General features: G+C 33.6%; 1 protein-coding gene across 2 annotated transcripts in view; it reads right to left on the bottom strand.

The window, feature by feature from the left end:
• The window catches only part of CSMD1 (CUB and Sushi multiple domains 1), a 1,056,650-nt gene that overhangs the window by 25,570 nt on the left and 1,003,355 nt on the right, over positions 1 to 27,725 (bottom strand). For both annotated transcript variants that reach the window (XM_039715657.1, XM_039715658.1), the window contains exons 54-61: positions 25,696 to 25,869; positions 13,520 to 13,708; positions 11,767 to 11,940; positions 7,966 to 8,148; positions 5,651 to 5,827; positions 4,517 to 4,696; positions 3,033 to 3,206; positions 1,917 to 2,090 (exon numbers count right to left, since the gene is read on the bottom strand). In XM_039715657.1, the coding sequence (XP_039571591.1) occupies positions 1,917 to 2,090; positions 3,033 to 3,206; positions 4,517 to 4,696; positions 5,651 to 5,827; positions 7,966 to 8,148; positions 11,767 to 11,940; positions 13,520 to 13,708; positions 25,696 to 25,869 (1,425 nt within the window). The remainder of the gene's footprint in view (positions 1 to 1,916; positions 2,091 to 3,032; positions 3,207 to 4,516; positions 4,697 to 5,650; positions 5,828 to 7,965; positions 8,149 to 11,766; positions 11,941 to 13,519; positions 13,709 to 25,695; positions 25,870 to 27,725) is intronic.

The raw sequence follows: 27,725 nt of genomic DNA, 5'->3' as shown, positions 1-27,725 counted from the left end.
CCATAATCAGCCTGCTTTCTTATAGCAAGAAAATACTTTTTATTTTTGTACAGGCTTTTTTTCTATGCCACAAAGAAAGCAAGTTTCTAATGAAGCATCACCTCAGATGCTGCTGGAGAATAAAATTCCCTCCATGAAAAAAACACATGCCAACAAATTAAAACTAATTTTTCCTATTCATGAGAGTAATTTAAAGCAGCCTGGAACAATTTTTTCATTTAGTAATGCCCATATTCTGGTGGTGCCTTTGGAGTTGCACTGTCATATCCACCAGTTAGACAGCACAGAACTTTATCCAGAGGATTTTTCTGTAGTCTGTGATTCTCCCTTGGCAACTGAGTCTGCTGTGTGCTGACATTGAATTATGCAGAACACATCTTGTGACTATACTTCATCTGTAACAATTTTTAGTTTTCTGTAGAGCAAAAATTGAACTTATCATTTACAATAAGGGGATATCTCATTTCACTCTTGGCCAGCTCCCATTTTCAATATTGACCATCAGTAGAGCATAAAAATTCAACTGGACTGATATTTACCAAAGGCTTCAAAAGTTAGGTGGATGTTGACCTAAAGTGTAAGAATGAAAAGCAAACATGCTCCTGATGTTAAGATGCTTGAACAGCTCAGGAACTCTTTAAAAATTATCAACAGCTGGAATTCTACTCCTAAAAATAGACATGAAGCTGAATTGAATTTTTAAGATAGGTCTCATCTGAAGAACCCAAATCAAGACTTCACAAAGTATTCTGAAGAAACTATTGCTACCCAGAAACAGAAAAGCTTCCACTATATGCTTTTTTTCAGATCTACTTCTAGATATTGTTCACCATTCTTAACTTTCCAATTGCTTAGAAATTTTATCTGTAAATGTGTTAGATGATCTAATATTTTCCTTTTACAGTAACATAAAAACCATGATGTAAAATAAAAACTTATATCTTTGATGCACTACTTTCCATGTGCTTCTATATGATACTATATAAAATATAAACAGAAATGTGATTATTGCATTTTAAAAGTTGATTATTTGCATCGGACCTGAAAATTAGCTTTTTTTTAAGCCTTCTTGCCTCTGTAGTAAAATATAGGTCTAAGATGATTGCCCAGTTTGCAAAAACTATGGTGAGAAGTTTTTAATTAATACAAAATAATTCTGCTGACTGTTATGTCTTCATTTAAAAATATAGTCTGCTTTCAATAATCAAGATTACAACCTTTTTTCAGAGTTCCTTCACCCAGCCAATATCTCAGCCACAACAAAATATATAAACAGCCTACAATCTACATCTGAATATGTTTGTTTAGAAATATCAAAGAGAATGTTTTATTATAAAACTAAACTAATTTTCTCTAGCAAGTCACCCCAAGTGGAATCAAATTCTGATGTCAGTGGGAGTTAAAGGTGTCAATCTGATTGATATAACATGCTAAAAGCCTACCAGTTGCACAACAGTCAATGAGAAACTGAGAGTATTTGGGAATTAATCAGAATTTCAAAAGATCAGAGATGCACAAGCCATATTCACAAAGTCAAAACCAATTTGATTTAGGATTGATTCTGAAAAATGCCTTTAACTCTCCAGTGACAGAATCTGGTCTTTAATCTGCCACAGTCTTCTGTATATCCTAGAGATTCTAAAAATAGATGGAACAAATTTATGCATTTGTACTTATTGATGTTCTGCATTTACAGCAGACAAACAATCATGTAAATATACAAATTACTTCATATGTGATTGTGCTGATCCTATAGTATTTATACTCAAAATATGACCTTATTAAACTAGTTATTTTTACATTACATAGATCTTTTCTATACTTGGATAGCTAATTGCTAGATTTATGGTAGTGCAACAAGTGCAAGTTAATCAAGAATATTCTCAGTAGAACATGCATTAGTGGTAGTTTATTACCAATGCATGTTGGCTGAATTCCACTCCAAGTACCATCTGCTTGACAGAATCTTCTTGAAGAACCTATCAGAATAAAAGGAGGTCTGCATTGGAAGCTAACTTCAGATCTGTAGGTGAAACTTTTTCCATTAAGGCGTCCTTCTGCTGGAGTACCAGGATCACCACAAAACACAGCTGATACATAAAAATGAAAAGAGAAAAAAGGTATTAAAATCTTCACATGCTTTAACCTGAAATATTCTACATTGTTTTATGTGCAAGGCAGGCATACTGGATATGAGTGCAAACGCTACATTCATTTATCTGTCTAGGACTGTAGATCTCCTAAATTCTTGAAAATTTATTTTAAATTGTCACTGTTATAGCTGTTGTAAGCATAGAAATGAACCTGGAAAAATAGAGCTTTTAAGTGAGATATTTAAATATTGATTGGATTTGGATGACAAAATAATCTCCAAGTAGACAACGTTATATTGCAATGCTTAAAAATAAAACCCTTTTTTCACACCTGACACACTCAAATGAGTAGGTTGGAAATTTTTGCTTTAATTAGATAAAAGGAAAAATGTTTATCAGGGTCCTAACAAGATTTGAAGCACTCAAAGAGTTGAGTTGACAGATTTAGAAAATTATGAAAAATAAATACAAGCAAGATATGAGGGTATGTACTCGCCTTCAGAAAGAAAAAATTGCTTAGAAAGGCTATGAGCTATGAGCTTAAGTGTTAGCATCCTTGTTTTCACCTGTTAATGGAAATGGAAACAGGGAAGAAAAACAGGAAAGTATAAGGGAATATTTCAGCCATGCTCACCACAAGTCAAATTCAGAATATCCAATAGGATTACCAGTAAGGCAAATGGTGATGAGTGAAATTAACTAACAAGAGATGGGGGTGACTTTTGGGGAAAGGAATAAGATTGTGACCTTTAATGGGCACAGCCCCTCAAATTTCATAAAAAGGTAAGCTTTTTGGTACAAGAAAGGAGAATCCTGCAGTAATTCATATATTACCTCATGTAGCTGAATCCTTTTTAAATTGTGATTCTGTGACTGTAGCCCAAGACAACTGATTGTAGCTTTGGTGAAGCCCAACACAACTGTACCCTGAAAACTTACGCAAACATTGTGGGATGTCTCCCCGCCAAACTCCTCGCCCTTCACAGGACAGAATGGCTGTGTTGGACAGCTGATAGCCTTCTGCACAGCTGTAACTCACACTAGCACCCCAACGATAGTCAGATCCTTCCACTTTCCCATACAGTACTGTTGGAGGGGGGCCACAAGTAATAGCTGTGTCAGAAAAGAAAAGTTACCATTTCAAGAATTTATAGGGTTTAGGAATATGTGATACAATACTCATTCATACATTAAAATCTAAAAGAAGGTATTTCAGACTATTGTTCCAACAAAGCATACCTGTGTTGACAAAGCAGCCTGTAATAGACAGAAAACTAATTTAAAAACAAAAATAAAGGCTCTGGGTTTAGGAAGTCCCTGAGTATTAGGTTACTAGAAGCCCAAAGAATTCATAGCTACCTAGTTTCATATTTTTTCCCTACATATTCATTACTGATTATTTTGGCAACAGGTTACTAGCTAGGTAAAGGTATTCAATAAACATTATTTCTTTGAATAAATAAGTGTTTATGATTCTAAATTTCTAAATATTCACATTTTGTCTTAAACTAATTTTGCAGCACTTTTTAATATGACTGTTCATTCACCTGCTCATTTTCTGAGGCTTTGCACACACAGTGGTGATTAATTTTATTGGTAATTAGGAGCTTAGAAATTATTCTGATGTTTTTCAACTCCTGATAAGAGTGCCCAAAATGATGAAATCTGGAATGTCCACATTTACATTTACATATAATTTCTTTTAACAAAGACCACAACAATAAAATCACTCAGGCAGTAATTCTGATGGCATAAAAATGCAGTCAGTTGAATACATATGCCAAAATTTAATTAGTAGGCTAGACTTAGCACAGTGAAATGGTGGTAGGTGAGTTGGCAGCCTAGGCCTTCTATAAGCAGAAGATGCCCTAGGCTGTTAAATTTACTCCCTGGGCTGCTGAAGTTGTTTTAACAATTTTCACCAGGCTGCCTTATTTGTCTTTCAGCCTCACCTCCACTATGACCTTCCTGCTAGCACTTGTAATTAGCTATTTGTGAAGCATGTTTTTGGCTGTTTATGGTGACTACACTATTTCAACAAGGGAATCTTTTACAGAAAGCTTGGTTTGCAGAATCCTGTTACAGAATTTTTTTCTATCTAATCCAAGAGAAATAGGCCAAAAAGGAAAACGGGTACTACATTCATATTTTTTTAAGCTGAGCACTCAGACAATCTTTATTGCAGCATGATTTTCTACTTTAGTCAATAATGTCACTATTTTGACTGCTATTCTATCACAGCATATGTGTTAAATAAATATAAATTCTACAGAAATGCTTAGCTAAATTTTTTAGTTGCATTTGGAACAGTAATTGTTCCAGAGAATATTTTGGGGATTTTTTTAATAAATAAAGACATCAGTTAGTGAATATCACATATGTGTCAAAACAGTACTTGTAAACAGTTAAATTTGAAAGCTCACCTTTGCAAATTGGTTTACTCTGGTTCCAAGTGCTGTCTTTTACACAACGCATGGTAGATGAACTTGCAGGTTCCATCAGATAGCCTGGATTGCACTGATAGCTGACTGTCTTATTAAAGGTAAAATCATTTCCAAACTGAATGCCATTTGCTAATGCACCTGGATCCCCACAGTTAATCACTAGTGAGGAAAAGAAAAAAGGAATTTTTTAAAAAAATATATATAACCATGCATACCTAATGTCCTTTCTTTTAGTTTACAATACAAGAAAAGATTTGTTTCTGTTAAGAAAATTATCTTTCTGAGGAATTTCAATAGCACGGACCAAATATAATTTTCCTTTAACACAGCAGCCTCATCTGGCATGCTCTACAGCTCCTGGAGACCACTGGTGGTCATTTTGACAGGACGTTTTCTGCCTTCATACTGAGATCTTTGTCACATCAAGCCTGAGGTTGATGGTGGAATGCAATTCCAGCAGAGTTATGGAATACCTCTTTTTTCCCCATTTTATATACTTCTTTTCTTTTGTGTGTGTGTGCATATAAAAATACTGATATATTGTGAGTCTGGCTTTGTCAGTGAAGCCACTAGCCCTGCTTGCCTTGTAGCACTCCTCTGGTCCTTGCTCACCTTACCTGATGGAATAGGCCAGTCTTGCTGCTCCCTGATTCTTGGTCCTTAGCAGAATGGTGATTGATCAATTCTGACTCATTTGGCTTACAATAAAAACTGGCACACTAATGTATCCAGTTACACAAAAATTTGATTTTGAGCTACCAGAACTTCCTCCTCTAAACATAAGCCGCAAGGAAAAAAAAGGAAAAAATGCTAAAGGAAATACTAAAGGAACAGCTAAATACAACATTATTTAAAAAAATATTAATATCATCAAATTGACATTTCTGAGGTTAACAAATACAATAAAGTTACCTATGCAGCCATCCCAAGATAGTTCTGGAAGCACCTAGCATGTATTATAGGGGCATATACCTTTAGATATTTAAAAATATTCATGTATTAAAGACAGGAATGTGGAAAAATATATTTTATCAGTTAAAACAATAATTTTCAGTAAGAAGGCTGGATGACTTACTATGATAATGCTTTAGGGGAAGAAAATTTGTTTCTGACCTGTGCAGTCTGGAGCAGTGCCAGTCCATGTCCCATTAGCAGTACAATGTCTTGTAGTCAGCCCTGAAGTTTTGTAACCTTCCCAGCAGGCATAAATGACTGAGCTAGAGAACAATATTCCATCAGTGTAAATTATCATACCATTGGCTGGTGTGCCAGGGTTCCCACAAGATACAGCTGCAAAGAAGAGATTTTGGAAAAAAAAAAAGTAGTTTGATGATAGGTAACTAACTGGGATAAAAAAAAAAAAAGAAAATAACAACTAGGTTAACAGCTCATCTTTAAAAAAAAACACCTACAGCAAATTTTACTGAGAAAATATGTGATAGGTATATTGTTAATATTTTTTTTGTCTTCAGCAGTTTGTATTTACATTTTTAAGCTAAACATTAACTGCTTGTAAGCATTTTTATTGAATTAACATTTTATTTCTATTTGTTAATATTTTTTTTCTATTCTCTTCCTCTCTTCTGGTATCTTCTTTTTCAATTGTAAAAATGCGTAAATAGTAAATTTTGACCTTCTTGTTAATTTATTTTTTGAATCAATAAAAGAACATTCTGTATTGCCCTCCATATCTTTTGGGCATCTATATCAATTCTTTAAGGCAATAATTATGTTTCAGCTTCATATGTCCAAGATTTGACAACTGCTTAACTTGATTACTCTGATTACATGTTGGGGTTTTTTGGAAGGTGAGGTGTTTTCTTTTTCCCCAGTGGAACAACCAATCATTAGAAGAATTTGGGTATTTGTTTTGAATTTTCCTAACAACTTTTCTAGCAAATCCAATCTTTTGAGACCCCCACCTAGAGTACTACATCCACCTCTGGGGTCCCCAGCAGAAGAAAAACTTGGACCTGCTGCATGTGTTGGATGGCCCCCAACATAGTAGCTATAATCTAATAATTAAAATAAAGCAGCGTTAGGTTTTGTGATTAAAACAAATACAATTTGCCAATTAAAATTTTGTCTACCATTTATGTTTGAAATAATGCCTTAATGCTTTTTTAAAATCAATTTTTAATCACTTTTTACATTTAAAAGTTTCAAATAGTGAAGAAAAAAATTCAAGAGGTTGTAACTTGAACTTGCAGGAATGAATAGATGTTCTCCTCCTAATCTCATTGTTATTTAGAATAAAAAGGAAACAACTGAAGTACTATAAAGAAATGGGAAAAATAGGTTTTTTTCTTTTTTTTTTCTTTTTTTTTTTTTTTGTGAAAAGACAATGTTGAAGCAAACACTATGATTAAAGCTGGAAAAAAAGCAGCATTTAAAACACTGATAATTGTCACTGACTTCTGCTGTCCTACTACAGTTAATGTCTTCATGTAAAATAGAAAGAATATTGCAAAACATCAGTTTTCTGCTGAAAATACTGATTCAAATACTGATCCTGTGCCCACTGCCATTTCTATACAGTTATGATGCTATCTGCACTGACAGAAGTTTAGTCCATGCTGAAGAATACTGCAAAATAGTAGTTGTTCTCAGAATAAAAAGTGTGCAAAAAAAAAATTGTAACAAATATTTTGTTCTATCTTCCATTTCATCATGTCGTTTAGGAGACAACAGATACTACAGGATCCACTAACTCTGATGACTTAGATAAAGCAATTTTTCAAACATTCTCAGAAAATGAGAAGCCATTATAAAACTGAATTTAAAGTCTTATATTACGGCTTCCCAATTTCAATTGCACAAAATTGTAAGATTTTTTTATTATGTTTTTTATCTTATTTTAAAATGTGATTTCAGAAATATTTTGTTGCATTTCTTCTAACAGAGAGAGCACAAAAATATCTCATTAGAAAATAGTCTAACTTCTGTTGAGAAATATGCATTGATTTATTAATTTATACTTAATTTATATATTTATTTATGCAACTTTATTTTATGATTTATTCAATCCCTGATGCATAGATATTACATAGAAAGAGAAGATGAAAGTATTTTATTATTACAAAACAGATGACAGAATTATTTATCACTCCATTTTCATATCTTCAATCAAAATTGTTTGTTTAACATTTAACTCAGGTGTCTATTATTTATTTTCAGGCTAATTATTTTTTAACTAAAATTATTTTCTTCACAAAATTCTTATAAATATATATTTCAAGTCTTCAGCAGTTTGTATTTACATTTTTAAGCTAAACATTAACTGCTTGTAAGCATTTTTATATCACCTTTCTGCAGAATGTTATGAAAGCATATTTCCGCCTAACAAAATTTTAGGTGGAAAATCAAAGAATAAAAATTGATTTGGAAGTGTGTCAATAGTGTCAAAATGCCAGTGTATCAATACCTACCTTCACACACAGGCTGTATACCTGACCAGGAGCCATTAAGCAAGCATGTTCGCTCTGCAGACCCTCGCAGCTGATAACCCATCTCACATGAGAAACGTAGCAGACTTTTTGTTTTGAACTCATCCCCTAGTCTAGACCCGTGAGCTGGTACTCCTGGATCATCACAAAAACCAGGATTATTTCCTGCAAAATACAATAGGCACAATTATTGGCAGGGACATTATGTGCAAATGCAGCAGCAGTGAAACTACTCTCTTGTGAATAGAGCTACTGCTTTGTTTCTACGCAAATACTGGTTACAAATTTAGAAGAGAAAGAATGTATTACAAGACAGAGCACTCAAAGATGTCCTCATAAGTCTGATGAATCAGTCAAGTGCTTTATCACATAAAACGGCTGCTAAAGAAGATACTACCCAAGATGATTAAGGAAGCATCATCTCAGTATCAACCATTTATTATAAATTTTGGTATAAAATTGTATATTTCCTAAATCCTTTTGTGTCTACATTGCAGTTAACAGCAATATTATCCTTTGTTCTCCACTTTTAATTATATGCTTAAACCCAAATTCTATTGAAACTATAGGTTTTGATTTTGGGCTTTGATTTTATTTTTGGGTTTTTTTTTTTTTATTTTTTTATTTTTCAAAATACATGTAAATAATAGTTTTAAGTCTGTATATTCTTAAATGAGTTTTTCTTCATAGGCACCTCTTTAATATATAACATAAAATCCTAAACAAAAAAAAGACAATACCAACTTTTTGGAGAAAACTCAAATAGTTCATTTAAAAATGAAAATTTTCTTATGTCAGAAAGCACAATTATGTGTCATAAGGTTTTAATAATAGCAAGTAAGAGTGGATACAATCATGATTTCACATAAAAGGAGGCCAAGACAGTTCCTGAATTCAAGACTAACTTGTGGGCTTTGATTGTGTTCACTTTGTTTCATACTAGATTCTTCTAGAATACACTGCACTTGTCACACTGCCCTAGAGCAGTGTGGATTTTGGACCTAAATTTGCTAGTATAAATACACGCTTGTAAAATGTGTGAGTGTCTTAAGTCAGCTGGTATATTCTGTCTCTCTGTGTACAATAAAACTCACTCTCCAAAATACAGTGGCTGCCTCCAAAATGACTGTTGAGAATGATCTCCAGCACTCACAAACTTGTAAAGTATTTGTGCCTTGCTTGATGGTGTGATGGGTAAAAGTGAATCTGTTAAATTAATCTGTCTAACTTAATTTAAAGAGTATAATGGTCTCAGGGATCAAGCACTGTCATCCATGACTTATGCTCTGGCACTGCTAAAGCAGAAATCCAGATGTGGCCTCTGGATGCTATCTGCTTCCACTTACTCTAAGACATTTCTATTCCACAGACATTTCTGTCTGCTTAAAATGTGTGAAATAACATGAGGATTGTGATTCAGGCTCCCACTGTGGCATGTTTATGCCATGAAACAGATATATCACATATACTTTGGCTTCTGAACGACAAGAGATTTTTCAGGGCAGAATGATCTATGATTCTGAAAATTTGATGATGTCTCAGTTGCTTAGGGATTTTGCTGAGGGAATTATTCCAGATGAATGACTGGACTTTTTTTTTTTTCTTGGACATGCCTAGTTTTGACTTGGAGAAAATTTGAACTGGGACCATGAAATGTTTTAATCAAAGGGATAGACAATGGCAGTTGCAGTAATATGAAGGTCTAGAGCCCTTTTTATTTAGCAATGTAGAAGACTCAGTATCCATTACTGAATTATCCATTATCCATTTTTAAACAAAAATTTCAACTATTGCTTAATTCATAAGCTACAAAAGTCCATCATTGCAACAGGTCCCATGTCAAAACAAACCCCGAGAATGTATTTCTACCATCAGAGAACCACCAGGCATTCAAACATATATTAATATATAATAGAGAAATGAAATCCATTCTGAAAGAGACTACAGGTTTTAAACATTATATTTGGACTGTTTTTCATATCCCTAAAGTATAAAACCAATTAAGAGTTCTCAGCCTGGGCACAATCACTCTTTCACTGACATTATGACAACAAATTATTCATATTGGATTTTGATAGATTAATCTCCTGAATATCTAACTTGGAAAGTGTAGTTTGTTTTACAATTCTAAATACCATAGAGAAATGAGACACCTTTTTAGGATTTTCTTTGCCTTTTTTTTTTTTTTTTTTTTTGGTGAGGGTTCATTGATTTTTTACATTGAGCCAACAGAGGGAGATTTTCATTTTCCTAGGGAATTACCTTGCTCTTGAGATGGTGACTCATTGTGATCAAAGCTAGAAAATTGAATTCTGCATCAGTAACAATATTTTAGTTACAGTAGACATATCTTCCTCACCATAAAACGTGAGTACAGGGCTCTTTAAGGTTTTCAAAATCTATGAGTCTATAAAATACTGTCATATTCACAACTGAAAATATCCAAAGAGTCTCAATTATTAGCAATTAAAATTTCTCTCCACTAACAGGATATTTTTCCTTGTAGTGAGAAATGTTGGATAACAGCATTAGATTGTTATCTGACTATTCAAGTCTTGGTGTAATTTCAGATCTGGAGTATTATGCTGGATAAAAAGTGAAAGTGACATAAATGTGAGGTTAAGATAAGCAAGAAAAGATTTCTTGTTGTGCAGTGATGCCTTTCGGGTCTAAGCATAGAGACCATGATGGCATAGAGATCTAGCAGTGTGAGAAGAATCTAAACTATTTACTTGAGTAGCAGAGAACAGAAAAGAAACTACAGTGATTTAAATTAATTTCCTTTTCTCAGCATTTCAAATTCTTCTCAGCATCCTTGAAGAATCATCCTTGCAGCTCATAAATGGACAGTTTTCACCATTTTCAATGAACTTATTCAGAGCTTTTTCAAAGTACTGAAAATAATTCAAAGTACTTTACACTTATTTAAATTAGGTCAAATTTGAATTGAACCACATTGAATCACATCAGCCCAACAGTAGGTATGTCCAATAATTCAAGGGAAGTTATGAGATTGTATAATGGGTAATTATGAACAATTTTCTCACTAGAAAATCTTCTTCTGAAACCATTCACATGTTTGATTTATACATACCAAAGTGTGTATACATGTTTCCTTTACAAAAGCTATAAATATGTGGGTGTCCTTAGCAGCCAATGCTGGCCTGAACTCTTCACTTCAACAAAACTGTGTGATTTTTCATGGCTTCTTTTAGATATGCATAGTCTAGGGACAATGAACTGTTCCTGTACTTCCTGACAGCACCAAGAACACATCAGACATTTATGGTGTTCACACATTATAATAATAATAAAGTATATTTCTGCAAGTGAAAAGAGGAGCAAAAGGTACAAAGTTTACCTTAATACCTTTGGTGTGGAATTTCTTAATCAATATTTTCTGATGTAACAACCTTTGTTTACGCATAACAGTGTCCATAAAAATATAATGTAACACATGTATCCTTTTTAAGCAAAACTTGACCAGGTCTGAAACCCTGTTTTGCTGTGTCTTCTACACAGTGCAGCATACAATTAGAGCATCTGTCTGAGAAGGGAAGTTGTGAAGTAATGACAAAGAGAATAAGATGAATATGAGAATATTTCAATAAATGGATGTGATACAGCAAAGTGGTTATTGGTGAAATTAAAATATAACCAGTTATTGGTGAAATGAAAATATAACTGGAAAATAAATAAAACAAATATTTGGCTAAAAAAATGTGTGAGAATAGTCTTACTCATATAGGAAGGTGACATTCAGATAATGGTTGGTACAAGTACCTGAACAGTGAGGGAGAGTTCCACTCCAGTGGCTATCTTCTTGGCACTCCCTCGTAGAATTTCCTATGAGCCTTCGACCCCCCGTGCAAGAATAGTGAATTACGGAGCCATATGTAAATTTGTCTCCTGAAAGGATTGCATTTGCAGGTACCCCAGGATGTCCACAAGAAATGGCTAACAAAGAAAAGAACACAACTTTATGATATGTTCTCATAGCACAGAAAAAAATCTTTTAGAATCTTTAAATACAAGGCTGATCCCACAAAATATACATCTGTCTGGATTTCAGCTCTTACATACCTTCAGTTTTCTTGTTGCTCTAAATGATTGATTGGTCATTTGTAAGATTAAGCACAAAACTATGTGTAAAAGTAGCTTGTTCAGTTTAGCCTTTCTCTAAAAATATATAGATTTATTTCCTCATTAATTTCTATTCATGATCCTTCCCTACAAACAGCACACCTTGTTTTGGTTAGCAATAGAAAGGAGGACACCAAATAAGGCTATTGGTGTAAAGTGCTTTTATATTGCAGATACGATACGGTAAGCAGCTTTACCATATCTACAACTAGGTACAGTTTAAGCCACATAATGAAATAAATTATTTCTTCTATAATATTATTATAGCAATATGATGAGCTAGAGTGAGCAAGAGGGAAATGGCTTACTGATAATTTTTTATCATTTTAAATCATACTCATTTTTCTAAGATACAAGAAGTAAGGAACATGCTGTCACCAGTAAATATTCTGGCCAATCTAAAAAATATTATGCAGCTATTTTGTACTTAAAATTTTGTATTTTCCCTAATTATTTTACTACTGAAATGTGAATTAACCCACTTTTTCAGGTTATAGCTCTTATTGACAGACATTGAGAGCATAGATTGTTGTGAAAAAATCAAAACAAATCTGCAGTGTGAATATTAGATAAAAAGCAGCATGAAAATATAATAAGGAAATAAATTCACCAACCCAGTGACATTTATTGTTCTGGTATATAAGTTTAAATCCATTAAATAAATAATTTTAGTAAAAGAATGCAATTCTGTAAAGCAAAAACTTTAAAAACATCTGATGTGTTTCAAATCAAAATACACTTCAATGTTATTTATTACTTCTTTTAATTGTATTCCAAATCAGAAATCATGACAGCAAATTAACAGTGATGAGAGAAGGAAAATATCTCAATGGAAATTAAACTCTGGTCAATTGTTATTTTGTTTGATATGAAGCTTACTGATCATAGGAACCACCAGATTCTCTCCCTCTCTGAGCAGAAAGTGATGGAGGAAATATGAAGTGATGTTATGAAAATACCCTCTTGAGCAAAATTTTTCTATGCAATATTTCACAGATTTGTTTTCACATTTATACTAAAATGAGTCTGAAAAAAAAATCTGATATAGGCATTAATGGTCTTAAATTATCATTCTAAATTATAACAAATAAATAATAATTTTATATTTCCCTAGCTGTTTCCAGATACCTCAAGGATTCACCGATAGGGGAAATTAATGTTGACTTTCTGGCATTTGAAAAAATAGTTTCACAGCTCCCTGGAAATACATTTTTAATAATAGTAAATTGCATGATATTTTGTCTTAATCTTTCTTTATTGAGATGTACCATTTGTAATTTATTGATCTTAAAGTCCACATTGTTCCTTAATAGATGGCTAGACTTCTTTTTTCTATTACGGTTTAAAATCATGTACAACTCTTTAATGTTAATCTAACCAAATAGACACTTACACAAACACTTTGGCAATGATCTATCCCATAACCCATTAGCTTTACAGGTCAGTGCAGATGAGCCCAAGAGATAAAAGCCCTTCTTGCAATGGTATGCCACGCTTGTTCCGTATTTGAAACTTTCAGGATAATTCTGCTGTCCGTGACGAATTGCATTCTCCACAAAGCCAGGATCAGAGCAGTTCACCACTGTAAGACAAACAGTATTCATTGCTGAGGCATAACAGCAATAATTTTAGCAATAATTTTCATTGCTGCAATAGAAGCTCCTGACTGTGGTTCATCTATGGTTCCTTTTAAATATCAGAAATATTGACTCGTAAGTAAGATACTAGATCTTTTTGCTTTGAAAGTAATACTTCAATCTACTCCAGTTCTCTTAAAAATCTTGGACAAGATACGTAGTATCAAGTATACAAGTGGTTCAAAAATGAAAGAGAAATTGGAGGAATTTTCATCATTCCCTTGGTAGGCTTAGTTTGGTCTTCTATCTAATTTTTATGTGAAGGAACAGTTCAAATAACACTTTGACATTTTCTGTTTGTTTTTTTTTTTTTTTTTAGATTTCCTCTAATGAGAAAATTTGCTTCAAATATTAAGGAAATGTTCTGCTATTATTGCGTAGAACAGGAAAAGGACAACAGTGAAAATGAAATACTTGATAGGGGAGCAGGAGTGAGGGTAAGCACCAAAAAGCGTGAAATAATTTTTTCAGCCAATAAAAACCTAAAAAATTATAGATATTTTCATGACTGTTTTGCTTTTATATAAATTCTAGCTACCCTCCTCACTCCTTCATTTTATACTTGGCAGTGACTGCAGAGTAATAGAATCATTTAACAGCTAGGGTTAGAAGGGACTTTTTCAAACACCCAGTTTTGCTGTCTGTTAATCTGAAAACTACATGAAAAGTTACAAACACCTGCTCCACCCTTCCCATCTTCATTCTAAAGATAACAGTATGAATAAACTAAAAAATTACTTAAAATATATTTATTATAATAAATTAAAGTCATCAAAGGACCACAGGAATCTACCTTTCAAGTATGTCATTTACTTCAAATCAATTTTCATTAAAAATAAATAAATAGACAAGAATATAGATAGGATTATCATTCTAGAAGTAAGATATACATAGTCTCCAATGGACTGCTTTTTATTCTTTTTATTCAAAAGCTTAAGTTTTACCATACATTAAATTTAAATGTGCTCATTAGGCAATACACTAGAACAAGGCATCTTGTGCAAATACTCATTCATTGAGGGGACATTTCATTCAATCAGTTAAAAAGCATCAGGATTTTATAAAAATTCTAACATCCTAAAATTTAGTCTGGAGAAAATGCAGTTTTAATTTATTTATGCTTATCTTTTAAAGCAATATTCTTAAAAGTGTTAAATGTTCATAATTTTAGCCTCACAATTCTAAACAAACATATACCTAGGTCTAAAGAATGTCTCATATGGATCTAAAGTTTTCCCTCATAAAAATTATTTTAGAAGTAATATTTGGAGAAAAAAACTCTTTTTGGCATAAAGAAACCTACTTTTCATGTATCAATTGTTATTAAAATCACTGACAATACAATTACACAGAAAAGTTCAATATATGTAAAAAATCAGGTATTACAATGATGCACACAAAACATGAGAAAGGTATTATGTAGAATGATTATGTTCAATAAAAGAGACAAGTTTGCTGTATTGTTTGGGGTTTTTTTCTGTGTTCCTGAGCAGTAATAAAACTTCAGTCTCCTAACTGAAACTATTCTTATTTGATTTATGGTGAATCCTTAAATAATTCACCAGAGAAGTTACATCCAGCTTACATTATAATAGTTCGACTTACATTTCATATTAAAAACTTTTATTTAAACATAATGTTATAACAATAACATCTAATATAGAAATCAGATAACTACAGGTTAAATATGTGTTTACATAAGATTTCATTGACAGAAAAAAATACCTCTTTAGCTCTGGACTATTTTTTCCCTGTTCCATAAGACAGGGAAAAATATCAAGCCCTAACATCTCACTGCTCTTTGAAACTGTGAAAAATTTGGATGTGGAAGTCTGTGTCTCTGTACTTGCTTTGATGAGCTCCAAAAATCCTTTCTTCTGGAGATCTCTAGAAGTATTACCAAGAGAAAATGCTTTTTTCTTTTACATGACACATTCTTTGTTACTGCTTTTTTTCCCATGGTTACTCATCTTTGTCAGCTAAGTCTAATTCTTGCACTGGCAATATAACTATCATAGTAGAACAGGAACACGTGAAAGTCTGTAGAATGTAGAGTCTACTGACATGTTACCTTACCAAAACATTAAGCTAGATCTGAAGGAGCTCATATGTACTCACAATACAATCCTTACAGAAACCAGCACAATTCCCAAAAGCAAAACATGCTGCATCCTAATTAACCCTGTTTCCTAGGCAATTAGACACAGTGTAGTGCTGGATAGATGCTGTTGTAAAGTTCTGCTTTTGGAACTAGCCTGCATCCTCTGCATAGTTATAAGCTGTCGTGTACAAACACATACCTAAACTTAATTTTTCCACATAAATGTATACATGTTCCTAAACATTTGAATACACATCTGCATCAATGTGAATTAAAGAAAGTCAGCACTTGTTTTCTGGCATGAAGCCAGTAGACGGTGGCTCAGTCTATGCCATTGTGCACTGCTACCCTCCAGAACAGAGAGAATTTCTCTGAACTGCTCATGAAGAATGACCCTCCTGTCCATGCTAACTCCTGAGCCATGCTCCAAACAATTCCTGTGAATGTGCCACTTGGTTCAAATGAAAAACCATCTAAATAAGTAGAAGCAAGTCAGCTGCCGTGCCAAGTACTGTTTAATTTAAAAATACAGATTGATTTAATTTCAAACACAGAAGTGAATACTTCAAAATCTTTCAATTAAGCTAAAACTATTTTTAATAGTAATTTGATTCCCAGTCTCACCATTACACAATATCACTATTGTGATCCACCATATCAAAAAATGAAGTCCAGGGCTGTATGGAATATTTGTATTGCTAGAGAACAGAATTCAGGTCTTCCTGAGACCTATATCCATGTTATAATCAGTACACTATTTTGCAATGAAACTGCGTACCAAAAAGTAACTATGGCAAAATAACACCTTTCCATTCCACTGATACCTGTTCTAGCAACTACACATTCAAGAGCTGTTCTTCCCTTAAATTACACAGATTAAAAAAAAGATGGAATTGTGCTTTATGGCTGTAAAAATATATGTAAAATCCTGTGGAAATATAATAATTACATTCTTCTGTCAATACTCCAAAGGTGAATTAATATAATTTTATCAATATATCAATCAATATATCCATAATTTTATCAATATATCAATCATATTTAAATTTTTTCTGTATTAGAAATTTTATCCTGGTACAAATTGAACTCCTTGTTGTACTCAACAGAGATCCACAGTACAGATGCATGTTTAGTAGCCTGCATTTAATATCACCCAAATTTGTTTTATCTAAGGAATATAGCACTAAAAACTGGGCATTCACAGCTTAAACAAGACATCCACTTTTACAGTAAAATTTAACTAATGGATGCACAAAATTAGTGGAAATTTGCATGAGGACACATACTACTGAATTCTTCCCAAGCTATAGGACAAGATTCATACTGCTTATCAGATTTTCTTACAATGTAAGAAGAATCTTTTTTCATGCAATCTATATTTTAGTTTACTTTCTGGTGGGATTTTTGGGTGGTTTCGTTTGGTGGTTTTAGGGGTGGTTTTTGCATTTGTTTAAGTTTTTTTGTTTTTCAGGGTTTTTAAGGTTGTTTGTTTATTTGGTTTGGTTTTGGGTTTTGTTTTGTTTTGTTTTTGTTATTATTTTGTCTGAGAAGGAAGTTGCAGATGCTCTGGTATTCTCTTTGAGGGAATGGTAAGGACAGTAGAGATCTACAGGCACAAACCTTTAATAGAAAGTGTCTTCCAGAGCAAAAATGTAGACAACTCATCATAGTATCATAGACTATCAGCCACACAGAAATCTCATTTGGGAGTTGTGGGAACTCCAGAATATCTGAAAGAGCTATTTTTTAACTATAATATTGACTACTTATTTATTTCTGGATCAAAGTGATAATCAAATACTGTACAGACAAAAATTATGTAAGAGAAAAAGCAGTAAAATAAACAGTGCAATGCCATTTTAGGATTTATTTTAAAAAAACAAAACAAAAAAAAAAACCAAATAAACCAAAAATGCTTATTTTTCACTGCAATTTAGAGAAAATCATTGCTATCGAACTCAAATATGCACTAGATTAGTTGAAAGAGAACATTGAAAGTAATAGTTAAAATTATTTTAATCTCAGAATACTCTACTTAAATAGAAGAAAGATCTGATGCATGTTAAAAATTCTCATATTATTGAAGGTTATGTAGATTCATGAATGCAACTATTATCAAATATTCTCATCCTATGGATTATTCAATTATCTCCCTAGGTTAATTTTTAAACAGCATTCACAAGAGTTGTCCCTATTTTTCGTGAGGTTGAGATTATTAACATAAAACAAAATCAAATATACTATTTAAAATTAAATCTTTGGTTTAACAGGTAATCATGCCAAGCTCACTTATGGAAAGTGAGAAATTCAGTATTAGAAATTAAAATGAACTTTTCTGCATGAAGATATGCTGGCCCAAAGCTACCCAAAAGCAATTCTAACTGAACTATTTTTGCAAGTCAATAGGGAGAACAGAAAAAGTTAATTCTAAATGCAGACCAGAAATATGGAATATTCAAGGAATATATTGCAATCCCAAAGTATCAATTTTTCTGTGTGATTCAGAGTTTTCACTCCAATACCAGCAGTATCTGTTTAGACAGCTCAGTGATGAATGAAATACAAAACAGTCACCAAATGCATAATTTAAGCATGTGCTCTGTGAACATAATCCTTGCATCATATATAAAGTCTTATCAAATGATTATGCAAGAGAATACGATCCCTCAAGTTAAAAAGTAACCACAATTATGCCTGCAGTGCCACTTAAGATCAGCTATCAGTTTTTAAATATATACACAAATGTGCTGCTGTTAAGAATGGCTGCAGTAAGTAGTACTTTAGAAAAGAATTTGAGTTGGCTGGCATACAGAAGTAAGGCAGTATTTCCCCAATTGCCTTTCACCCTGGGGACTCAATTGTAAATCACAGGGAGAGTAGATGGAGATTGCTCTCTCTCAATGACACCTGTCAAGAGTTGCATGGGAAATGAATTCTGTCAGTCTTGGTTAAGTCTTCTGAGAAAAGCTGGAGAATACTCCAAATCTGCCCGAATAACTTTGGGACCTCACACTGAATAGATTCAAACACTTGAGGACAAAGAAGTTAAAAGACCATGTCAGAGTCCTCTAGGGCAGCTTTCTGTTAAGAAGTTGAATGATCATCAAAAAGTACATAATTCACATAATTTGTTTCTTGATCTTTTTTTCTTGAAAGAAACAATCTTAAGATTTTTTATAAAATTTCAGATCTTATAAACAGATTTTTAAACATTTTTTTAGGGGAATAGTATTGCATTAATGTTGGTATCTAGAAAATGTTTAGGGACTAACACTCTAGAGTGAATAAAAAGTATTCACTCTGGTTTTATGATAAGTTTTTAAAAATGCTGCCTATAAAAAGAAAGAAAGCTCTGTTTATGAAAGCATAATGACAAAATTGCCGGTAAATGGAATTTTAGTAAAGGACAATGCAAAGTCAACAATAAACACGAATGAAAACTTCTCAGATTTTGCTGGGTATTGCAATAGCAAATTGACCAGAAAGATAAAGTACTTACCTGTTATTTTTCTCTTGTTTCTCTGTATGCAAAATTAATTTTTGGGCATTTATGTACAAGTAGTATTAACACAATAGGTTTTGTCAGACTAGTACAAACTCTGGGATCGTGACTTAAAGTCTTTTTCTTCAGAGCCTTTATTAATCTTTATTAATCTTTATTAATCTGAGTATTGTTTTTCACCAGGATGAGGAACTCTTCAGCTGCCTCGCTACCTTTTGAAATGTCTTTTCATGATCCCCAGGCTGTTTTCACTGCAGAGGGGGGCATCTCTGCCAGATCAGGTAAATATCTCAGACACCGTTTGGCATCTCCCAGGGCACCTCACCTCCTTGTTAAGGAAACTCACTCAAGTGCAAGTTATCCTTCTGAAGAATATCAACATGCTATCAATATGAGCAGATTAGGCATATCTGACATTTAAGTGTAAATAAGTCACAACAAAGGCCTCTGACTTTGGAAAAAACAAAACTGAATGAAATGCATTTTTCGGCTTATACAAATCCTTGACTACACAGATTGAAAACTGCTTAAATTCAGAACTGCTTTATCTTTGGATGATTGGTCACCAATCTCAATCTATCAGATGCCATCAGAAAGGTTATTTTTCTTGTCAGTGAAGGAGTGGAACATATTACCACTGGTTCAAATGACATAGCCACTAAATAGAACACAATAAAATTAGCAATTCTTTGTAGATACCAGTATCCTGATAAGACATAAAAGCCCAATTAAACTTTTCAAGAATCTAAGACCAATGAGATAAAGAAAGATAAACCTTTCAAGTTGGAAATTCAGCACAAATGCAGTATAAATAGAAACCTGAATTCTTTATTACTAACAAATAGCCTGGACTTACAGATACAGGCTGGAGAATGTGAGCTAACTCAAACCTCTGCAACTTTGCCCAATGGATCTTCCCATCAAAGTGTTTCTGGTCTTAAGAAATTTATTTCTAACAGGAGAAAAGCTCCTAAATCTCATTTATAAAAAGATAAAAGAATTCTGAAGAAAACAGTGGCAAAGGATATCCACTTTTCCTGGTACAGATGATGCATATGAGTCTACCTTAATACAGGCACAAAGTGTGGTGTTTAATACAGCTTCAAGCATAGAAAGAAACAGCAGCTCTTGCTGGAAGCATAATATATGGAAAAATGACCTGCAGTGCAATCAGGAGTGCAGAGTCCTGATGAGACCACCTCATTCAGTTCTCATTTTTGTGGTAAGGAGTTATTATGACAAGTAGAAAGAATGGAGATTGGCTTTCTGTGCTTCCAAAGACTAAATGAAAAGTGGTTCCAAACTGCTAATGGGAAAAAAAACCTCAGTGAACATACTTGGCTTAGGATTTAATATAGTCATAACTACTTCTGGGGTAGCACATCAGGCTACACCAAGCTCTACTCAGACAGGTTTGCAGCAGAGAATAGAGATCTGGGTATTGTAATTTTTCTGATGCCATTTGGTTTCAGTTTAAAGGCAAGTAAACCAAATACTTGACCTGTTCTCTATCAAATATATAAAAGTAAAGATAGAGTCCATGTGGAGAATGATGAATTTAAACGATGAATGTAGTCATACTTCAGAGACCTTCACATTCCAGAAAAGGTTATTGCCAATCTTTAGAAAATACTGAGTCCATCAAAAGGATTAAATACAATTTAAAAACCAGATATTAATGTTTAAATAATTCAAAAAATTTGGGGTTTCTATCTCACAAAGTTAACATCACAACATGGTCTTTTTTAACTTGTGACAGAAACAGTGGGAACATAGTTTCCCCAAGCCATGGGTATTTTAAGAATTACATTACCTCGGAACACAGGTCCAAATAAAATACTAAAAAATATGTAGACTTTCAGAGACAAAAGGTTTTACTTGCTGGGCCAAAACATACACAAAAGCATTCTGGAGTAAGGGGAAATATCATTGCAAAGCAATCCAGTGCTTGCAATGCATTTAGGATATACAAACACTAATTTTTTTTTTTTTTTTTTTTTTCATACAAGTACAGATCTTAAATAGCAAATGTGATCTTTTGTGTGCATTACTTTTTTCTTATCTAAAACCTCCCATTTAATTTCCTTACTAAATTTCCTGTCACTGATTACTTAATAGTAATCATAGTAAGACAGAAGCAATCACTGCAAAAGGCTGCCTAAGAACTATAACCTATTATTGACACAACAGACAGAAGCAATCACTGCAAAAGGCTGCCTAAGAACTACCTCAGCTTTATTTTCCAGAAATATCAAGGTTTTGCATGCACACATAACAGCCCAGTTTCAGCAAAAATAAACTAAAGTAAACTAAACTAAACTAAACTAAACTAAACTAAACTAAAATAAAATAAAATAAAATAAAATAAAATTTCTGCAATACCTTCAAGCAGTAATCTTTAATTTGTAGCACTTGCTGTACAGTCTCAGCCAAATGAAGCCCAGTTCATTACTGACTCAGGTGAACTCAACCGAGTTTGAAAGAAAGGTCATATGTAAAATCTCAGTTGAATTAAATGATACAGGTTTGCCAGGAATCAATCCTTTCCCAGCAGGATATTTAAAGAGCTGGAAGATTTACTTTCTTTGTAAAAAAAATTCATAATTAATTGTTAACACTGAACTTCAAAACAAATGTTTTCCACACATAGATAAAACACAATTTTAGAAGTAAAGGCTTATGCCAGAAAAAATTCTAATACTTGCTTTAGGTAAGTTCTAATCAATTAATTAAGACAAAATTCGACATAGGAATATTGTTGGTGTACATATATAGTCTTTAGACAAAATATGTACAGAAGAATACTTGAACTTGGAAGTGACAACTAAACAGTTTTCCCAGTGAAAAACCAGTTAGGTTTTGAACAGCTGTAAGAATGGAAATCCACAATGTCTCTAGGAAATTTATTTAGGTGTTTTTTCACCCTCACATTTAAAAAGCTTTTTCTTATGCTTGCTTTTGTACCCTTTGCATCACATACTTCCAGTGAGCGCCACTGAGAAGTCTGGCCCTCTTTTTTTAGACTGTCCCTTAGATACATATAGATAACAAGCAATATTCCCCTGAGCCTTCTCTCCCCTTAGCTGTACACCCCAGTTCTCAGTCTTTCTTCAAATCAGAGGTGAGCCATGAGAAAAGTTTGTTTCTCTGAAGGTATATTTAGGAACGGGCAGAATACACCAGAGAGAGGAGGCCACACACACAACACTGAGAAGTAAGAAAGGGAGCAGAGTTTACAGGAGAAGGCAGTGCATTAGGGAGTAGATACTCTCTGAAGCCTGTGGAGAACACCCTGCACAGAAGAAAAGTGAGCAGGAACAGCAGAGAGAAACTGTAAACTGCAAGGTCAACCAACCATCCTAACTTAAAATGAGAAACAATACAAATTATCAGGACAATTATATTGCAGCACTTTAAATTTTCATATAATTGAAGGACAAATCCACGACATTTCTTGATCAGAGATGCCTGTACTGGGAGAATGGTATAGAACTACTCTTAACACTGATAGGGTTTAGCTGAAGTGGATATTGAATATTCCCTTTACAGCACAACTAAATATCTTCTGGTGCACAAATGCATTTACCACAGTTATTGTTACTTTACACAGTATATTACTCTCCATAAGGAGAGATTTCTTGGACAAATTGCAAACTTCATGACAACTTCTTCAAGCCCTTTAAATCAGTTAAACTGTGTCACAGAGGTGAGCAGCTGCAGTGTTGTCATGATTAGCAGCAAAGCACTCTGGGTTTTAGCGGGTGCATGGAGCAGATGACAAAATTAGGTGGATCCTTGCAGTTCATGATGGAAGAGATAAAAGACAGTCACCGAAAAATATATGTTGCTATAGAGAAAGAAATACTAAGTGAAGAGAAGAATGAAGTGAAGAAACAGTGAGTGAAAGGCAAAAGTCCAGCTTCTTACCACCTGCATGAGAATAGACAAAACTGTAGACACTAAGCTAAGAGAATTATGAGCCACTCCATTCTGGTAGGAGTTTACAATTTTTAAATGAATGGATCTTGGCAGAGCTGCATCTATAATACTCACTCCTTTCAGAAAAGCAACCTCCCTAAACAAGGTTTCAGACCATAAACTGGCCTCAATCAAACTCAAATTTCTGTGAAAAAATTTTAAAAGGAAAACAAAAGTAGATAGGAGAGACCACTGAAATAATGTTGTATTAACTGTAAGCATCCTAAATCTTATGTTCTTTTTAAAAACCTTCCCAGTCTTTGCATTGTTTTTCCTTGCTTCATTTATATTTGTTTTCCTTTTAATAAATGTAATGGAATTCAATGTAAATAGCTGAGTAACTCAGCTTGTAAATGGGGTTGAACTTCAATAAAGCTGTTCTATCTCTTCCTCTGGCAGTCAAACAGAGCAGATTATGATTGCATTCACAGTATAAGTGAAAAGGTATGTGCTTCCAACAACTAAAACCTTACTTAAATGCCTCAAAGATGAGACAGACAGGCTTGTACACTTAGGTCTAGCAAAAGAAAACAGCATAAAAGGAAAAGAAATACATGTACCTAAATAGGAACAGTTTGCTAACTCTTGTTTCTCTGTTCCAATAATTATATTGCTATGTTAGTTAACTCACTTGAATAAATTCTGAGGGTAGTGACTGAGGGAATTGCCATCTCTTTATTGTTTTAATGAGAATGAAAGATCTAATTCCACACACACTGAGCCTGAAATTGCATCAGCTATCTCTGAAACATTATGATGAGCTAATCACCAAAGATAATTATTATTCTTAGAAACAACAGTTGTAGAACAATAAGATTTTTAATAAACCAACAGGTGGAGATAATAAAAGTACAATAGCTGACGTTAAGTTCTGATTACATGATCTTTAATCCCAATGTTGTATCCTTAGAATGACTTTGCTGCCTGCAATTTCCTTTAGCTCATAAAAGTCTATTCAAAGAACAAAAAGCATAGTATTTACATTGTTCTAATATTTTTCTAGTGGGAAAAAATACTCAAGAAAAGTTTAGTAACCACTGAATTTCTGGATAAATTTTTGTTCTATTTCTTTGCATGTTCCATAGCAGAAATAGCCATCAGATTCTTTCCAGACACTAAGCATTTTTTAATTTGTTTGTGGTTTACATGTTTGGTAATTAATACTGTTATTAACATTTATAAACGAACCCAGATAATTCCAGCTTTGAATATGACCAAGAACAACATTTGTAAATTAGAGCTATTAAAATACTTTCCCTTCCAGAGCCTTCACAAAAAGGGCACTGAAGGATATAGAGTATCTCAGAATGTTTTCCACAGGCCTTTGAGATCTTTCAGTATATCTTACATGATTTACCTCATGTCCTGCCTTCACTTCTCTGTCAGTTTGCATCTATGATTTGGGCTAGAAGATGCTCAATCTGCCTCAATGTCTCAAAAGAAAATTATTCACAATATCATTAAATATCAGTATCTTACGGGATTCAGCATTGAGAAAGCATGTACTATACCAGTAGAGGTTATTTTGGGGCATATAACATAAAAATACTAAACTAGTGAACAGATTTTAGGTGTCTGATCAAGATATTGGTGGAACAGACCAAAGATGAGATGCCAGCTCCATATTCTGCAACAATAGCCAAAAATTAAAGAAAATAAATAAAAACATTGGTCAAAAATGGAAGGAATAAAAAAAGGTTAACTTCAGAGAGTTTTAATCTTAATTACAGGGGTCCGGATAAAGAATTCAATCTGAGTATTGTAGATTGTGTTTGAAAATGTTTGGTTTTTTTTTCTCATAACATAAATCTTTGCTTCATTCTCGTTTCTCAAATATGTTCACCTTACCCACAGCACACCAGGAATCAAACTCAGATGTCTTTGCAAAAAAAAACCCAAGCAGAATTAAATCTTAATTTTTGCCTTTTTTTTTTTTTTTTTTTTTTTTTGTGGGGCAAGAAAAATTAGGTTTAACATTTGTCAGGTATTGGTAGGAAAACAGAGAATTTATAATGTTTTGATACATAAATATTCACTTTCATAATGACCATTTATGAAAACTATATTAAAATGCACCTAATTCAGGCTAGACAGGCAACCATGATTTCTTGATGTAATATAACTTTTGTGATACAAAGTTCACTTTATATGACTATAAACTAAATGCTGAAGATTGCCATCTCAGAACTTTGAGTTAAAAATACTGGAAAATCTCGGCTTCCCCAGTACTCAGCCATAGCAACAATCTCCAATACAGAAATGCAGAAACTCAGATAAAGGTGAGAATAAGGTCCTAAAGCACAGACTTGTGAGTTATATCCAAGCATTTTAAGGCCAGGTAAAACTCTTACCTCGGCAGTTGGGTAAAGGGCTACTCCACTGCCCATTGCTTCGACACTGTGCTCGAGAAGCACCCTGAAGTAAGTATCCAGTGTTGCAGGTAAAATTCACCACATCGTTTAAATTGAACTCACTGCCGTTAGTCATTCCATGAGCTGGATTCCCAGGATGTCCACATGTGATTGCTGTTAGAAAAAAAATAGGCAGGTTAGCATCAAAGTAAAAGGTACTGATCCATGGAACCAGTTGCAGGTTGGAATCTTTGGCATTTGGTTTTTGACTTCAGTTTTTTCCCTGCTTCTGAATTTGTCTTTGATATTTATACAAGACATACAAGAACAATAATAGCATATATTTATTGAGAATTCCTAACTGCACTATTTTGTTACCTTATGTTGAAAGTTGTAATAAATCTAAATCTATATTTATATATATATGTGTGTGTGTGTATTTAATATGTGCATTTTTACACACATCTGATATGCATTAGACCTTTAAAAATGCATTTTAAAATTCCTACTAATACAAATAAAGGAAAATATTTTTTCCCAGCAAACTTAAACATGTAGTAGAGCCAAACAAATTTGATGCACTCTTTCAGGACATTCTGGAGTTCTGAAGCATTCCAGTTTCAAAGATCTTGCATTGGTTTGCTGAAGTAGTGATTGTTTCAATCTGATTTTCTTATGACTACAAACAAATAATTTTTGGGAGTAAATCTTTCCCATTATATATTATATGTGTTGAGTTTGCCAAAACAGAACTTACAAAGTAAGTTTATTATGGTCAAGCTCTAGTTTTCCATGTGATGAGATATGAAAATATTATAGAAAAAGATATAAAAGCATAGATTCTAACAATGTAAAATCAGAATCTACATATACACACATGCACAAACACAGAACTTCTCAACTCTGTACTAGTGATGCTTACAGTACTTGAAAAAATAACCTATACACGGATTTATTTTTTCTTTTGATTCTGTTGTGCTGCTACTCACAAGGAACTAAGCAGAAATCATTTCCTGTTAACTCTCAATAAGCAGCAAGTGAAAGACCTTTCAGAAAATACTTGGCTAAAGTGTAGTCCAGCTGATTATCCAGTAGAGAAAGAAAGGGGGCAATGGGGAAAGACCTGTGTGCCACAAATTTTGCAAGATGAAGAAGGCTGACTTGTATATGAAACTAAGAATGTTAGGGAGTCATGGGTGGAGAGCTGTTAAGTGCCTCTTTAGGCATTGTTTTTTAAGACTACAGTGTCTGGTACTTTACAAATCTAAAAATCCTTTCAAAGGTAATTAAACATATAGAAAGAGTGGATGTTCTGTAAAAAGCTCACAAAATAAAGACCAATGTGGGAAAATTTTCAGGGGCATCTCCCCTGTCTTTGCAATGTCTCTGCCATTATATTTGATTTACCTGAGATGGATGTCCTACAGTGCTGTGCTTTGCATCATTATCTAGAAAGGTGTTGAGAACACCCCATTGTTTTGCTGTTGCTGAGCAGCACTGCACAGCATCACTGCTGTCTCCCCAGCATTCCACCTTCCCACCAGTAGGCTGGGAGTGTCTCAACCTCACAAGGGGATATAACCAGGGCAGCTGAGCAAAGGGATGTTCCATACCATATGATGTTTGCTCAGATATGAAAACTAAGAGGGAGGAGGAGGAGGAAGGGGCAAGGCAGGGTGGCAGCAGGGAAGGAGGAGAGGTATCATCCCTTATTTACACACATGTTTTGGAGCAACTGTTACACATGCTGATGCCTTCTTTCTTGGGACACAGCCAGACATTGTTGTTTATGGGAAGTAGAAAATGAAAAATTTATTTTCTTTGCTTGTGCATGCAACCATTCCCTTTTGTTTTAGCAAGCTGCCATCTTATTTTTTTCCCCTGCCTTTCTGAGGAGGGGAGTGAGTGTGGCCACCTGGCATCCAGCCAAGGTCAATAGCCATATTTCTACTTCAGGCTCCACAATGCTCAGTCAAAAAATATTTCAGTAGAACACATTTCTAGCATTGGTGAACAGTATGTTTTCACTT

This window comes from Passer montanus, unplaced genomic scaffold (genome assembly GCF_014805655.1).
Source record: "Passer montanus isolate IOZ18808 unplaced genomic scaffold, ASM1480565v1 scaffold34, whole genome shotgun sequence".
In the NCBI taxonomy this organism is placed as follows: Eukaryota; Metazoa; Chordata; class Aves; order Passeriformes; family Passeridae; genus Passer; species Passer montanus.
The sequence above is the reverse complement of the archived record's forward strand: the minus strand, read 5'-3'. Positions and strand labels throughout refer to the sequence as shown.